The sequence below is a fragment of the Dendrobium catenatum genome, unplaced genomic scaffold (assembly GCF_001605985.2).
Source record: "Dendrobium catenatum unplaced genomic scaffold, ASM160598v2 fragScaff_scaffold_1483, whole genome shotgun sequence".
NCBI classification, from domain to species: Eukaryota; Viridiplantae; Streptophyta; class Magnoliopsida; order Asparagales; family Orchidaceae; genus Dendrobium; species Dendrobium catenatum.
This window is the reverse complement of record NW_021319945.1, coordinates 1,115,230-1,132,430: the sequence shown is the minus strand read 5'-3', so window position 1 is coordinate 1,132,430 and position 17,201 is coordinate 1,115,230. Positions and strand designations below refer to the sequence as shown.

The 17,201-nt window shown below is 37.1% G+C and overlaps 3 protein-coding genes across 3 annotated transcripts; 2 read left to right on the top strand and 1 right to left on the bottom strand.

Annotated features, from left to right (window-relative positions):
• Nucleotides 1-1,486: 1,486 nt before the first annotated feature.
• On the top strand, nucleotides 1,487-8,420 carry LOC110115421 (probable nucleolar protein 5-2). Its single transcript, XM_028700341.1, has 10 exons — nucleotides 1,487-1,621; nucleotides 1,759-1,943; nucleotides 2,066-2,149; nucleotides 2,254-2,295; nucleotides 2,451-2,630; nucleotides 2,729-2,893; nucleotides 3,189-3,389; nucleotides 3,578-3,874; nucleotides 7,456-7,657; nucleotides 7,711-8,420. Exons 3-10 carry the CDS (start codon nucleotides 2,072-2,074, stop codon nucleotides 8,223-8,225), a joined length of 1,680 nt encoding a protein of 559 aa, XP_028556174.1. The 5' UTR covers nucleotides 1,487-1,621; nucleotides 1,759-1,943; nucleotides 2,066-2,071; the 3' UTR covers nucleotides 8,226-8,420.
• Nucleotides 8,421-10,018: 1,598 nt separating this feature from the next.
• On the top strand, nucleotides 10,019-11,983 carry LOC110115409 (protein WHAT'S THIS FACTOR 1 homolog, chloroplastic). The gene has a single exon (XM_020848624.2). It carries the CDS (start codon nucleotides 10,063-10,065, stop codon nucleotides 11,212-11,214), a length of 1,152 nt encoding a protein of 383 aa, XP_020704283.1. The 5' UTR covers nucleotides 10,019-10,062; the 3' UTR covers nucleotides 11,215-11,983.
• A 3,002-nt stretch (nucleotides 11,984-14,985) lies between these two features.
• On the bottom strand, nucleotides 14,986-15,694 carry LOC110115420 (uncharacterized mitochondrial protein AtMg00860-like). The gene is made up of 2 exons (XM_020848636.1): nucleotides 15,398-15,694; nucleotides 14,986-15,156 (listed from the first exon to the last, which is right to left on the bottom strand). The coding sequence occupies exons 1-2, from the start codon at nucleotides 15,692-15,694 to the stop codon at nucleotides 14,986-14,988; spliced, it is 468 nt and encodes a 155-aa protein (XP_020704295.1).
• Between the last annotated feature and the right edge of the window lie 1,507 nt (nucleotides 15,695-17,201).

Below are 17,201 nucleotides of genomic sequence, written 5' to 3'. Positions count from 1 at the left end.
GAATTGATTTTGTGCAAATATTGTAGAAAATCCTTGATGTAGAGGACACCTAAGAAAAAAAAAGTCCAAGAAAGAGTATTTATAGTAATTTTTGTTTCTAGAATAAGAATTGAAGATCAATTAATTATAAGAGTAAATCTAATATAAAGAAAGTCATTATCCATGAATAACCAAATTAATTTATGTTTATTACATACACCTTCCTTATCCTTTGCGTACAATATTTTCCGTCAAAGAATTCATAATGTCTTCATGCTTTGATCGATTTTCATAATTCTTATGAGAGCATTCACAATGGTCAAATGTTATCAGAGTGAATCATTGTTTTCTAAAAGTAGTTTTCGAGAGATTTTTCCAATGAATAGTTATTTTAGAAGTTGAAACATGTTGAAATTTAATAATTTCCATAATTACTTGTCATTTGTATGATAATTATCATTTCAAAAATTAGGATAAATTTGAGGGCTACACCGTTACCTTTCTTGACATCGACAACCAACTCATACTATCTTTCATTAGCATCGACAACTTTTTATTACCTCATGAAATAATCTATGATCAAGTTTTTTTTGCATTTTGTTATATATATTAGTGTGGCTTGTAAATTAATGGTTGTACAGCAAGAGAGCCTTGCAAACTAGTCTTGTACAAGGTTTCAACATACAAACAAATAAATAAAAAAGTTTAGATGACTCTAAAATATTTGCGTGAAAAACTCTGAAAGGGGAAATACCACACGATATTGCTAAACTGAAATGATTTCGTTATGTGAGTAATTACACATGGTTTGTCATTCCCTGAATTTAGAGACGACAATATTACAAGAGTATGAGGAACAATTATAAAATATATTTGAGTTGATATGTGATGATAGGCACAATGATTGGATTGCGGTGGTTTAATGATGGTAGTGTAGTGATGTTGGTTAGATGGTGACGATCCAATAATGATGATAAGGTGACAAATACTTTGACGTTGATAGTATGATGATGAAAGTGGCCTAAGGATTGTAGTTAGGTGGCGGCGGTCCAATAACGATGATCGGACATCAAGTTTAATTATAAGTTTGTTTAAATGAGATTTTGAAATGTCTTAAATTTAACTCTAAAATGTTTTTAGCTGAAATATGTATTGTGAGTTTAATTTTTGATGACCTATCATATATATAAAATAAAACTTTTAATGTAGTGTTTATGTTTCGTTTGTGACAACTTTTTTACTTCTTCTTAAAGAAGTTTCTTAGTATAAAAATTAAATTTTTTTATTAAAAAGTTACTTTAAGAAGCAATAAGAAAGCCATCCCAAAATTTTATACTAAAAATATGATTTAAAAAGTAGTAAAAGAATTGTCCCAAACAAAGCCTTATTCACACCCAATTATGATCCAATGGCTAATACTACCATACTCCTTATTGTACATCCAACGGCTCAGATCTTTCTAATCTCATCAATCGGCGCGATCATGTTTTTTCTACAATCGTAAAGCACCACTCACCTCCCGCTCCTTCGCCTCTTAAAACCTCCTCCAAACCCCAAAGCCCTAACGCTGTACCCCTTCAGCCTCCCTTCTTACGCGGGTCTGCGCTAAATCGCTTCGATGAAATACGTCGCCCTGTGACAGGTAATACTGAAACCGGCAGCTCTCCTATTTTCTTATCTTCGTTTGCCATATTCCCTTCAATTCGTGCTTAAATTTTAAATTATATTAATTAAGTTAACCAATAATGGCTGAGGCGTCTAGGGTTTGCTTTTAATTAGGGTTTAGCGTCCTTGCTGTCGGCTTCGTTGCTTCGCAGGAGGTGTGGAGATTGCACGAGTCGCTTCTTCGGCTCCTTCGTTGCTGTTCGACTTCGCTCCTTCGACGACTTTTCCTTACTGTCGGATCGGACGTTACAACATTTTGATCTGAAGCAACGACGGGAGCTCGCTCGCTCGCTGTGAAGGTAACTTTCTCCCTTTCGCGCGCTTCTTCGGCGAAATCCCGTTAATCCGAGTAGAAACGGGATTTGGATTTACAAGGATATACCGGATTTTACATTTTATTTTGTGATTACGACGGCTTTAGTTGCAGATGTTGGTCCTATTCGAGACTCCGGCGGGTTTTGCCCTCTTCAAAGTATTGGATGAAGGGAAATTATCCAGAGCAGAGGTGAATCATGCTGTTTTTTTTTTCATTTTTTTTCTTAATTATTTTCACACCAGCTATTGTGCTAATTTGATTTTTTTTTTTTTAAATTTTAAAATCATTTTTAGGATTTTTGGAAGGATTTTGAGAGCTCTGAATCAGCCAGACAGGTGATTTGTCTTTTAGATTCCTTGCAAATCGCCACATGTGCTGATCATTCGCCCTAATGACTTTCTTAGCTACGACATCTAAAAATCTATGTTTAATTTATCATTTCTAGTGACTTGAATCCTGTTTGACGTGAATCTGTTTCCAACTTCATTAGGTTGTTAAGCTGAAAGCTTTCAGCAAATTTGAGAATACAGCGGAAGCCCTGACTGCAGCCACCTTACTGATAGATAGCAAGCCAAGCAAGGGTCTTCGCAAGTTTTTGCGTGCTCATTGTGAGGGTGAGACCCTTGGAGTTGGCGATTCCAAACTAGGAAACGCTATTAAAGAGAAACTGGTTTGGCAAATCTTTTTACATATGGCTACTCATTGAGATTTAGTAATTTTTGCATGGTTAATATTTAATAATTTATGCCATATTTTTATTCATGCCAGAAAATTGATTGTGTCCACAACAATGCTGTAATGGAGCTAATGAGGGGATTAAGAAGTCAGTTAACGGAGCTCATATCTGGGCTTGGCGTGCAGGATCTTGCTCCAATGAGCTTGGGCCTGTCACACAGCCTTTCTAGATACAAACTGAAGTTCAGCCCTGATAAGGTGATTGCTCGCCACTTTCTGATTCTCCTTATTGGATATTTCTGTTTTTTTTTTTCAATTTCATTTTATCCATTTTGATTGTATTTTATTTGTTAGTGTGGATCACAATGTCTTATATATTACTTTATTATATTTTCTTTGGTTGATTTAAGTACATCACATTAAATTGTTATTTATTTACATCTCTATCAGCGCTTCAATTTACCTCAATACTCTCCCCCCTTTTTCATTCATTAAATTGATTATTTAGTAATCTTTATCACCCATCTGATCCATGCCTTTTTAACTTTTTAAGGTTGATACAATGATTATTCAAGCAATAGGTTTGCTGGATGAACTTGACAAAGAGTTAAATACCTATGCCATGAGAGTCCGCGAATGGTACGGTTGGCATTTCCCTGAGCTTGCTAAGATTGTACAAGATAATATCCAGTATGCTAAAGCAGTTAAGCTAATGGGAAACCGTGCAAATGCAGTGAACCTTGATTTTTCTGAGGTTTGTTTTCATGTCTTGGCATGCTTCAAATGTTGTGCTAATTTTTCTTGTGCGAGGAACTAGATTTGAACTCTTGATACAAGTATCCCTATCAGTAATATTGTACTGTTTTTGTTCTACTAGTGAGCTATTCCAACTTTTTGGTTATTTATACTGGCAATGCTTTCTTATTTGCTTGGTTTAAACAGGTTTTACCAGAAGAAGTCGAGGCAGAGTTAAAAGAAGCAGCTGTCATATCCATGGGCACTGAAGTTAATGATCTGGACCTGGCAAATATAAGAGAACTATGTGACCAAGTTTTGTCTCTTTCAGAATATAGGGGACAATTGTATGATTATCTTAGAAGTAGAATGAATACTATTGCTCCAAATTTGACTGCCCTTGTTGGGGAGCTTGTTGGAGCTCGCCTCATTGCTCATGGTGGCAGCTTATTGAATTTAGCAAAGCAACCTGGGAGTACTGTTCAGGTTTTAGGTGCAGAGAAGGTCAACATCTTTACTCTATCCTTGCGGACTGTTAACTTTTTTTCTCATTTCTCTGGTTGCGTCAGTCTTTATAGCCTTATTATTTTAATGGTTTCCTTGCACAATACTTGTATAATTAATATGAATTTGTCTAATCCCACTCATGTCATTGTCTTTTTTTTCTAGTATTTGTATTTGTTTTATTTGTTTAGTTTATGACTATGGTTTTTCCCCTAGTGTAATAGTTTAGTTCTACGGTTGGCTACTAGAAAATAGGGGGCACAATACCTATGAGACATTCCTTATAAAACTTTTGCGAGGGAGTATTAAACACCATTAAATGGTTATCAGGAATGATTTTATATATAGAGACATGTGCTCCATCAATGTAGTACAAATCTCAATCTAAAATCATGTTAATCACAATTTTTTTAAGGAATTCCTTGCGGGAAAATTTTCCTATTTAGTGGGTTTTTGGTTCACTAGCATTTGTGATTTTATCAGCCTATGCTAGTTGCTTCATATTTTTAATAGTAATTTCAGAATGATATTCACATCCTATTTTTGATGACATCAATAGGTCAGAAAAATCTCTGGACATCTTGATATTAGGATATTTAAGGGCAGAAATAAATTACTAAATAAAGAAATATCAATATCACTTTTGATATTTGTGGATAACATGACATTGTTAATTATGATAATACTGAACCAAAACAATTGCATTTTTTAGATACCATTATTATCTGAATGATGTTATCTAAATAATATTGATCTAGAAAACCCCTTAGCTGGCATTGTAAGTTTGTAATTTCAGATTCCTGATCTTTGCCACCTTTCATGTTTGGTTCAAAGATCTATATGATTTTGTTTTGCCTTAACAACCAATGCAAACTTATAAAATAATCACAACATGAATCCTTTAATGCAATGTGTTAATGATATTGCATTCTTTATAAGTGATGTACTATATGGCTTGATTACAACAAAAATTATGCAAGAGCCGCTACAACGGTGCCATGGTGCATTGTTAATAAGTAATGATTTTTACATCATGAATGGATGTGAGCGAAGAAGCTAGTCTATGAAGCTAGAATTAAGTTATAAAATTAGAATATATGTTATCTTACAAGCAAATTAAGAGAATTAATAGATGTCCTGATTCATAGGAAGATAAATATTCAATGCATTTAAGAAACTAAATGGGTTGGAGAAAAGGCTAAGAAGATTGATAGCTTTAATTTAAACTATGATATTTTTGTAGTAGTCATACTAGAAATGATTTAGGCATGGTTATAGATAAGAGTGAAAGATAATGTTGTAAAAATTAATAGAATTGTGGATAGATTTATATCTTTAAAGATTTTTGTTAATGCTAAGATTATTAATGTGATAGGTGCTTATGCTCCTCAAATAAGTTTGGATTTGTGTTCAAAATTAAAATTTTAAAATGATTTAAGAAGAGTTTACCTCTTGAAAAAAGACTTTTTATTGGAGTAGATTTAAATATGTGCTTTTAGAGTGATAAAAGATTTTAGAAACATTCATGATAGCTATTAGTTTGGAATGATTGATGAAGGTGGTAGGATTATATTAAAATTTGCTTTAGTTATGATTTTGTAATTGCTAAGATATTAGTTAAGAAAAAGAGGATCATCTTATCACTTAGAAGCATGGACAAGAGTGTGCAAATTAAACTTTTTAACATTATTTTGAAGACTAAAAAGATGCCAGATGAGTGGAGTGTTTTGATTCCTATTTTTTAAAAATAAAGGTGATTCATAACAGTGTGTAAATTGTAGTAGAACTAAGTTTATGTGTTATACATTAAAATTATGGGAGAGAGTAATTGAGAATAGGTTACGATGTGATACTAATGTTTCTCAAAATCATTATCTATGTCAGGTAGGTCTACTATGGAAGCTATATGTTTGTTGAGAGGTTTGATGGAGAAGTATAGAGAGAGTAAGGAGGACCTACCTATGATATTTATTGATTTAGAGAAAGCATGTGATAAAGTTCTAAGAGAGGTTCTCTAAATAGTTATAGAAAAGAAAATAATTAATAATGCTTATATTCATGCCATTAAGAATATGTATGCATAAGCTATTACTTGTGTTCAAACACAAGATGGTTTGACTAAGTATTATACTATTTCAATTGGATTACATCAAGGATTAGCTTTAATCCCATATCTTTTTTGCTTTAGTCATGGATGTTCATACTTGACATTTGCAAGAGGATGTACATTGGAGTATGCTTTTTACTAATGATATTCTTCTTTTTTGATAAGACTAGAGAGAGAGTTGAAGGAAAATTTGAATTATTGAGGTCAACCTTAGAGTCTAAAGATTTTCATTTTAGTAGATCTAAAATCAAATACATGGAGGTAATTTTAATAGTTATAGATATAGTTTTTTTTTTTTTCAGGTGTGTATGTGCGCGCGCGCGCAGGGGGGTTGGGACACATTAGATGATCAAGCATTAAAAAGAGTGAATGTTTTGGATATCTTGAGTTTATTGATCGAAGCAATGGTGAAATGGGTCGGATATTATTAGTAGAACTCAAATTGGATGGTTGAAGTAGAGGAATGGATCGACCCTGTTATGCTATCGAGAGGTACCCCTCTATCTGAAGGAAAAATTCTATAAGATGATGGTGAGATCTGCAACACTTTATGGCACAAAATATTTGCCATTCAAAGAGAATCATGATGATTAGGTGGATGAGTGGCTTTATACTTAGAGACATAATATGAAATAAGTATATTTGTGAAAAGGTTGGAGTAATTCCAATGGTAGATAAGATTAGAGAGAGTCATCTTAAATGATTTGGATAGATAAAGCGTCGGCCTTTCAATGATGCAGTTAAGGGGAGTAAATGTATTATGTCCGGCCTATGTTAAAAAAATGTAAAGGTAAGCTTTAAAACTTGGTTAGAAAGTATTAGTAATGGTTTTTTATTAGATTTAAATAATAATTTGACTTTTACTATGACATTGGAGAGAAAAGATGCATGCAACCGACCCCACATAGTGAGTCAAAATATTTGTTTTATTTGGAAGGCATATTTGCTGCTTATTTTTTTCCGTTATGTATCTTGACTGATTTTAATCAATTTGAGGACTATGTGAGATGATCAGTTAGGTTTGTCAAGGTCCATCTAGTTTGCGTTATGCTGTTTTAGAAAACTGTTTCTAGCGCTTCCTCCAGATGTAATGAGGTGCTTTTGGAAGTATATTATTTTTTCACTCATACTAGTGTTCACTAACATGATTAGTTGTTGATATTGGCGAAAGTAGATAACTTCATAACATATATATGGCTGATTAGTGAATATTGTTTTATCTTGATCTGTTCATTATCTTTGAAAGGGTAAGTAGGAGAAAAGCAGGTTACAGCAATGAGTTGTGCATATGTTAGTAGCTTTAAGGCCAAGAGAATAAATTTGTTCTAATGTACTTGGTGACAATTTTTTTTTCTTCAGTTATGTTATGATCTACCTTACATGTTATTACGAATTGCTTATTAATATGTTCTCTTCCTAAAACAACCTTTATTATGGGTCTGTGAATCTATGATTTCAATCCCTGTATCTACAGGCCTTGTTCAGAGCCCTAAAGACAAAACATGCAACACCAAAATATGGGCTCATCTTCCATGCTTCATTAGTTGGTCAGGCAGCTCCAAAACTCAAGGGTAAAATATCCCGGTCGCTTGCGGCGAAGGCCGCACTTGCCATCAGGTATGATGCCCTTGCTGATAACCAAGATAATTCAATGGGGCTGGAGAACCGAGCAAGGCATATGATTATATTTTTATTTTGCAGACTTATAATCCATCTTCTGATGTGGTACTTCGGAGGACTGGGGAATCAAATACACAGAAGCCTGTAAATGGACAGGAAGAAGAAACTCATACTAAGAAGAGAAAGCATGAGGTGGAGCCAGGGCCAGCTGAAGAGGTGGCAGAAGGGGCTCAGGATGATAATGAGGCAAGTGAAAAGAAGAAGAAGAAGAAAAAGAAGAAGGCCGAGGCAAATAACATTGAGGATGCTGAGGTAGTAGAAGAGCCGGAGAAGAAGAAAAAGAGGAAGACCGTAGTAGAAGATATCAATGAGGATGGAGGTGCTGAATTAGCGGAAGAGCAGAAGAAAAAGAAGAAAAAAAAGAAATCAGAAGCTGAGTTGGAGAACGATGATCAGAAATTTCAAAATGGTGATGAGGAACTAAGAATTAAGAAGAAGAAAAAGGGAAGAAAGCACTCTGAAGGAGATGATTATGCTAACGAAGAAGCCGAGGAACACGGAGAAACTGAGAAGTCCAGCAAGAAAAAAGACAAGAAGAAGAAGAAGGAAAAGCAGCGAGAGTGAAGTTGTTTTTGCAATTTTGTTTGTTTAGGATTAATTTGATTTTGGCCCTTCCATTTACTGGCAGTGCTCCTGTTGTGGTTCGCTTTTATGTAGAACAAAAAGTTATATTTATTGTTTGCGTATGTAGCAGAGATGCCCCTCAGTTTTATTTTAGTTGTAAGATTTTTTATTAATTTTAATTTTGCATTTTAATCCTGCTCTTTTTATTAATTACTTTTGATTAATGATGATATAATTTTGATTATTTGTCTTAATGCATTCATAATCAATGTGAAAGAGAATGAAGATTACTATATCGTGTTCAACATTGGAGAAAAAAATGCAAAAAAATCATTGTATTTGAATTTGCTTTGGTTACTGGATTAAGATTTCAAGAATTTTGGTTTGATGAGGAATTTGAGGAGGAGAGCACAAGTAATAGGCTAATTGATAACTGCTTGAATAGAGGCAATGCTTTTAAGAACGTAGACTTAGAGAAAATATTCATGATGTGCATGTTATGCTCATTTATAAGAAGAACATTACTATTTTTACTTAGATATTTGTCATGGTTGAAGACGATGAAGCATTTTCTTAGTATAATCCATGGGGTATGCTATTATGGAAGATGGCATTGAAAGAGCTAAACAAGAGATGGTGTTGCATCGAAGTTTTAATCTACTAAGTTATATCAAAATCATTGTTTGTGTAGTAGCTTTTTCAAAGCTCATTCAAACCTCGCTCAAATCTTATTTAACTCTCATTCGAATTGGTTATATTCTTACTCAAAATCTTATGTTGGTTTTATTTTAAGTTCTCTTGTTTAAATGTATTCTTTTGTATTTAGTGGTGGTTATTATTAAAAGAGCTACTCAAGTGTCTCTCTTTCTAATACTTTCTTTATCTCCTGCAACCTTAGAGCTTACATGATCGGTCTATAGTACAAAAAAATTGACATTTCTACCATCATTTGTTCTTGGTTGATAATGTTTTCTTTTGATTATTTAGATTTGAATGCATTCATCAGCAACTATTATAATGTATAATAGAAAGGATGCTAAAGGATAATCCCATCATATTAACAATTACAATCATGTTCGAACATTACTCCAAAAAATTGGAAGTTTCAAAATGTGAGGTTAATGGAAAAGTTTGAATAATGTTGTATTTAGACATCTTATGCTGATATAAATGCTATACTTTGATAAAATAAATTGAATGTGAAATGGCTATCTTGATTAGTTAAGTGGGAGGAACACTCACGTGAGACACATAAGAATGAATTCAATTATGTTATGTAATATAAAGAATATTAAAGGAGAACTCCATGTTCAAAATCTAACATATGTTACCTAGTTTGAGGTCTACTCCAAACATAATTTCGAATCGAATGGTTAAATCTTAGATTTGAATTAGATTTCTTAATTTTATTCAAGCAATAATCAAACATTGAATATACTATTCAAATATTGTTTTAAACCTACGTTTCTCCTTAGGCCTCATTTGGGATGATTTTTACTGCTTCTTAAAACGATTTTTTAGTATAAAATTTAAATTTTTTGTAAAAAAAAATCATTTTAAGAAACAACAAGAAAACTGCTCCAAACGAAGTCTTATGAATAGAAGATTACATTTAAATTTATATAACTATCAAAATATGAATGCTAACCTTTGCTTATATGAAGGAGCCAAGATGAAACTTTTTAACTCTAAGATGAATATATACTTTCATAATACCTTTAAAGATTATATTTTATCTTATTATAAAGAATAATTTCATTCGAAATGAACACAGCCAAATTTCCCACCGGCAGCATTTCTCCGAAGGCTCAACGGCACTCGACACACTCTCGGTTCTATGCTCCTAAAGCCTCATGCCTGTCGCCCCAAAACCCTTCTCCCATACCTCGCCTTCTCCTCTTCTATCTTCTTCTACTCCTCTAGCGTCGGCCGCCGCCCCAAAAAGAAGATCTATCACCGCGTTCCCGACCTGGACAAGGTCATGGACCTCCAAAAGAAGCCCGCTCTCCTCCTCCGCCTCCGTTCCATCATCTGCACCCAGAAATCGCGTTCCCTTCTCCTCCGTGACCTTGAGAAAGAGGTCGGCTTCGTAAAAAAATGGAACTTTGTCTCCCTCATCGAGAAACACCCCACCATTTTTAAAGTATTAGGCGGCGGCGCCTCATGCTCCCCCATCTCCGTACGCCTCACTGATAAGGCTGAACGCATCTCTTCCGATGAGGCTCGAGTCCAGCAGTTAATGGAACCCATCTTGGTCCGCCACCTCCGTAAGATACTTATGATGTCTCTCGATTGCCGCATTCCTTTACAGAAGATCGAATTGATCCAATCCGAGCTGGGTTTGCCAGAAAATTTTAGAGAATGCCTGATTCCCAAGTACCCGGATTTCTTCTCCATAAAAAGTGTGAACGGTTTGGAGTATCTTAATCTCGAGAGCTGGGATTCCACTCTGGCTGTCACTGTCCGGGAAGAAAGTTTGGATCTTGGAACGTTGAAAGTGGAATCTAAAAAAGCAGTAGCAAGAGATGGCAATTTTCCAGGACCTCATGCTTTTAAGATAAATTATGCCCCCGGTTTTAGACCCAATGTGCATTATATTGAGGAAGTTCAGAAATGGCAGAAAATGGCATTTCCTTCGCCGTATTTGAGCGCCAGAAGGATCGAGCCGGCCACTCCTCAAGCCAGGAAACGAGCTGTTGCGGTGCTTCATGAGCTTCTAAGCTTGACAACGGAGAAAAGGCTGCCTTCAAATAAGCTGGATGCATTCCATAATGAATACCAGCTACCCTGTAAGCTGCTACTTTGCTTGGTTAAGAATCATGGAATTTTCTATATTACGAATAAGGGGGCTAGGAGCACGGTATTTCTTAAAGAAGCTTATGATGGTTGTAATTTAATAGAGAAGTGTCCTCTGTTGAAGTTCCAAGATAGGTTTGTGTCGCTTATTGGAAGGCCTTGTCCTGATTTGGATAATCGGTTGACCGTTTAATGATTATTTTCTATAGCTGAAAACAAAGAATCATCATCATCATCATCAGCCTTATCCTAATTGCTTGGGGTCTGCTTTATTAATCCTCCGTATTCATTCACTTCCTCTCAACTGAGTGCTACAGATGAAAAAAAAGCACTGCCGTTGGAAGTAACCTTGGGCCTTCTAAATTTGCTTCACACTCATCTGAAGGCGAGTTGTGAGATTTAGGCTTTGTTTGGGACGGCTTATTTACCACTTCTTAAAGCTGCTTTATAGTATAAATTTTTTAATTTTTTACTAAAACACTGCTTTAAGAAGCGGTAAGAAAGCCGTCCAAATGAAGCCTTAGTTCCATCCACTTTATGTGAGGCTAATGCCTGAACTCCTTTTGGGAATAGAGTTTTCTCAACTTCCAAGCTCCTATATGAAAAAAAAGCCCTTTGCATGAACTTTAGCGGCAAGTTGAAGATCTAAGGGTATTTGTCTCCAAATGAACGCATTAGAAGCTCTATCCTATGCTAAATTTGCAAACCAGTACCTGTTTTAATTGCCTAAATGAAAAGTTTGTGCAACGATGTACTTCATGGATTCTGAGAGGGCCATGATTTCTTGAAGAACAGAATAGAGAGAATTGCCATATTCTTTATCTGTCTTTCAACAAGTGGTTGCTGTTTCTATAGAGAAACTGAATTTGATGCTGGGTGTATCATTTTTTATGTATTTAGTCACCTGACAAGGTTGGTAATTTACTGCAATTTCCTTCAAACGTCGATGGATTTATAAAAAAGTTGCTCCGTCTTTTCTTAATTTTTTTTAATCTAAACAGTCCAATTATTGAAATAATAACAAGATAAAAAAACACCCTTTGCTGCATAAAGCATGTGGAGATGTAATTCTGGAATCCAGTTTTAAGAATGCTTTTAGGTGTTTTCTAACTAGTCTTCTACTCTAGCAAAGTTTTAAAGTAGTGGCTTAGCTTATGGAGGTGCTTGAAAGTTATTTTATGCACCATAGAACTTCAGGTGGTTAATCCAACGTTTCTGTTTTTTTACTATGCTTGCATCTTTTAAAATAGTTGCACTTTTGAGGTACAATCGACAATTGAAAATTGCTATATTGCTCTACCCATAGCCCCAAAAACAGACATGATTTGTATAGAAACCTACGATCAACCTTTTCCCAAGTATCTCTTCATTTGAAATGGTACTTTTAACATCCATATAGGTTGATGTAACTGTAATAATGAGATATGTGGAACCAGCAACTGTAGTAGGCATTCCTCGTGTAGAAGAGTTACAGGCAATGTTTGAGGTTTGAACACTCCTTGACAAGAGTATATTTTCAATATTAAAAATGAGACTAATAAATATTATTAGGAGAAAAAATCTAAAGTAGAAGCATTAGATCTGATAGTCCTACTAATTTTGAAAGGTTCACCAACTCATGCAATTTCTTCTATTTGATTTGTGTGACCATTTTGGATGTATTCAAATCATGATAGTCAAATTCATTACTCTTAAACACTTTTGTTAACATTTACAACATCATTATATTTCTTATTATGAGGTTAATAATGCTTATATTAAAGTCATTAAGGATATATATGTAGTAGGTGTTACTTGTGTTCAAACATAAGGTAGTTGGATCAAGTATTTTCCTATTTCAGTTGGATTACATCAAGGATCAACCTTAAGCACATATTTTTTTGCTTTAATCATGGATGTTCTCACTAGACATTTGCAGGAGGTTCTACAATGGTGTATGCTTTTTGCTGATGATATTCTTCTTGTTGATAAGCTAGAGAGGGAGTTGAAGGTAAACTTATATTATGGAATTCAATCGTAGAGTTTAAAGGTTTTCATTTGAGTAGATCTAAAATTGAATATATATAGTATGATTTTAGTAATAATAGATCTAGTTGGTGTATTGTGACTTTGGGAGATCAAGTCATTAATAATAGTACATGTTTTAAATATCTTGGATTTATTGTTCAGAGTGATGGTGAAATAGATAGAGATATTATTAGTAGAATTCAAGATGGATGGTTGAAGTGGTGGAATGTATTAGGCTTGTTATGTGATATAAAAGTCCCTCTCAAACTTAAGGGAGAATTATATAAGATGGTGATGAGACCTACAGTGTTGTATGGTGCAAAATGTTGGCCATTACAAAAGAAGAATAATATTAAGTTAAGTGTTGCAGAGATGAGACTGCTCAGGTGGATGAGTGATTTTACTCTTAGAGACAGGATATGAAATGAGCATATACGTAGGGTCTTAGCTTCAGAAATACCTTCTCTCCCACTTCAAATTGTATGTCTCTCCTGTGTGTATATGCTCGCTTCTTCATGATTTGTTGTGCTCTTCCCAAATTATTCTTTAACTCCTCCAGCACCTGATCTCTTTCTTCTAAGTATTGCTCTACTGAAAAGATCGGTGTGTTTCCCTTTCCGTAATGCACTAACTGTGGGGGGTCTCTTTCATAAAGTACCTTGAAAGGGGTCATTTGGGATGCTGAGTGATACGAAGTATTATACCAGTATTCTGCCCAAGGTAACCATTTGGCCCACTTACGTGGTGTTTCCGAAGCGAAACACCTCAAATAGGTTTCCAAGCTCTGATTTACCACCTCTGTCTGTCCGTCTATCTATGGATGGTAGGCGGTACTCCTTTTGAGAACAGTGCCCTGCATTCGAAAGAGTTCATTTTAGAACTGACTGAGAAAAACTTTGTCTCTATCTGACACAATTGAAGCAAGGAATTCGTGTAATCGCACCACTTCTCTAATAAATGCTGCTTCCACTAAGACCGCGATGTACGGGTGTCGCAGGAGGACGAAATGGGCATACTTACTGAGGCGGTCCACCACTACCAAAATGGCTGTGAATCCCTTTGAGCGAGGTAGGCCGTCAATGAAGTCCATGGACACTTCCTCCCAAGCTTTGTTTGGAAGTTCCAAGGGTTGGAGTAGCCCTCCTGGTGCCATCGCCATATATTTATTTCTTTGGCACACCTCACACCTTGCCACCAACTCTTCCACATCTTTCTGCATGCCCTTCCAATAGAGCTCCGCTGCTAGCCTCCTATATGTCTTCTGGACTTCTGAATGGCTTCCAACTGCACTGCTATGGAACTCCTGCAACAGGTGGGGGATATGTACGGAAGTTCGTGGCATCACAAACCTCCCTTGATATAATAATCTCTCCCCCTCAATGCAGTAGCCCAGATGGCTACTCTTGTCTTTCTGTAGGTCCTCCCTGATCTTCCCCAATTTTTTCATCTAGCTTGCTTTCTTCCTTGATGGCCCCCCAATCAACCATCAATGGTACTGACAGAGCTAGCTCCTGGAGCTCCCCAACACATCTGGATAGGGCGTCAGCTACTTTATTTTCCAAACCTGACTTGTACTGGATCTCGAAGTCGTAGCCCAACAATTTGAAGAGCCACCTCTAATGCTCCTCAGTCACCATTCGCTGCTCCAGTAGATACTTTAAACTCTTCTGATCAGTACGGACAATGAAATGTCTCCCCAAAAGGTAGGGGAGCCACTTTTGAATGGTCAAGACAATCGCCATCAGCTCTCTCTCGTACACTGATTTCAGTCTTGCCCTGGTTGATAGCACTTGACTGAAGTTTGCTACAGGCCTGTGGTTTTGTATCAACACTGCTCCCAACCCATATCCTGACGCGTCGGTCTCTACCACAAATGCCTGACCAAAGTCTGGAAGGGCTAGAACAGGAACCGTCGTCATAGCTTCCTTTAAAAGACAAAATACAATCAAATCAGGACTCAGTAATCAGCCGAGGCTCCCAGCATCCCCGAAGTCTCACACGGACCATCCAGTAAGGCGAATAAAGCCCCCAGAAACCCACCAACTCGAGGAATATCACCAAAGGTTTCCACCAGCAAGACGACGAGGACACGAGCCTCAGCCACATCATAATCCATAATCCATCGCATCTCCAAAAAGACAAAAAAAACCCAGTAAAATAATCCCACATAAATAGAAAAAGGCAACAATAACAGAATATAAAAAAATTATCTTCTTCTCCGGCCCCTCCCACGTAATCTTCCACGAGAAGCAACCGAGATCACAGGTCTATCACGAACCAGAGTGAATTCATTTCCAGGGTACCAACCATAAAAATCTGGAGATGCCAAACCACAATCCGAAAATTTGGATTCATATTTAAATTCAAACAGGCCTGTGGTTTTGTATCAACACTTCTCCCAACCCATATCCTGACGCGTCGGTCTCTACCACAAATGCCTGACCAAAGTCTGGAAGGGCTAGAACAGGAACAGTCGTCATAGCTTCCTTTAACCTATCGAACGCCTGGGTGGTTGCCTCTCCCCAGCAAAAATTGCCCTTCTTCAGCTGTTCAGTCAACGGCCAGTCAATGGTACTGTATCTCTTCACAAACTTTCTGTAGTAACCAGTCAATCCTAGAAAACCCCTCAATTCCCTGAGGTTCCTAGGTAGCGGCCATTTCTGCATTGCTTCAATTTTAGTTTGATCCGCTGCCACTTCTTCTTGAGATACCACGTCCCAAGTATTCCACACTTGCATGAGCAAAACTGCACTTCTTCAGGTTGGCTTTCTACTGGCGCTCCTGAAGCACTTCCAATACCACTTTCAAATGTTTCAAGTGCTCCTCCACAGTCTTGCTGGACATGAGGATGTCATCAAAAAAGATCAGGACGAACTTCCTGAGGTGCGGCTTGAATACCCGATTCATCAAGGATTGAAAGGTTGCAGGAGCGTTAGTCAAACCAAATGGCATTACCAGAAATTCATAATGCCCTTCATGTGTCCTGAACGCTGTCTTTGGAACATCTGCCTCCCTCATTTTGATCTGGTGGTATCTGGATTTTAAATCCAGCTTAGAAAACATCACTGCACCATGTAGCTCGTCTAGCAGCTCATCAATCATAGGAATTGGGAACTTGTCTGGTATAGTGCCCTTATTCAGAGCCCTGTAATCCAAACAAAATCTCCAACTCCCATCCTTCTTCTTGACCAGGAGGACTGGGCTAGAAAAAAGGGCCGTTGCTGGGTCTGATAATCTTCGCCTCCAGCATTTTCCGGATCAGCTTTTCAATCTCATCTTTCTGAATCTGTGGATAGCGGTAAGGACGGATGTTGATCGGGGTCTCACCTTCTTTCAAAGTAATAGCATGCTCCAACTCTCTCTGAGGAGGTAAACCCTGGGGCGGGTGAAAGACCTCGCTGAACTGGTATATGAGCAGCTGTACTGCAGAGGGAACATTGCCTTCTTCCTCCAATCTGACCCCTTCCAGGCGGTGCAATTCTACTAAGTAGCCTCCCCCTTCTTCTCGAATGGTTCTGATGAGGGATTTGAGAGAAACCCCTGCCTTGGTCAGTCCAGAGTCACCCTGAATTATCCTCTCTCTACACCCAACCACCAACTCCATTCTCAGTGTACCCCAGTTGATTTTGGTCTCTCCTAGTGTCTGCAGCCATTTCATCCCAAGGATGACATCCGTACTCCCCAATTCCAAGGGAAGGAAGTATTCCTTTACATGGATCCCTTGAATCTTCAGTACTACTCCTCGACAGACTCCTCGTCCCATCTCCACCTTCCCGGTGCCCATCATTACCCCGTAACCTCCGTTATCCACTAGCTCCATCCCCAATGCATCAACAATCTGAGTGGAAATGAAATTGTGTGTTGCTCCACTATCTATCAACACCACCACCTCACGGTCAGAGATCTCTCCTTTCACCTTCATAGCGTGACTCGAAGTGAATCCCGCTACTGAGTTCAAAGAGACTTCTGTTATGTCCAGATGCAACTTCTCCTCCTCCTCCACCTCGGGGTCATTCCCACCTCCCTCTTCGTCTTCCTCGTCTTCACAAACGAGGAGAACCTGAAGAGATCGGTCCTTGCATCTATGCCCCGGCATGTACTTCTCATCGCACCTGAAGCACAACCCCTTTGCTCTCTTATCCTGCATTTCTTTTTCGGTCAGCCTTTTGAAAT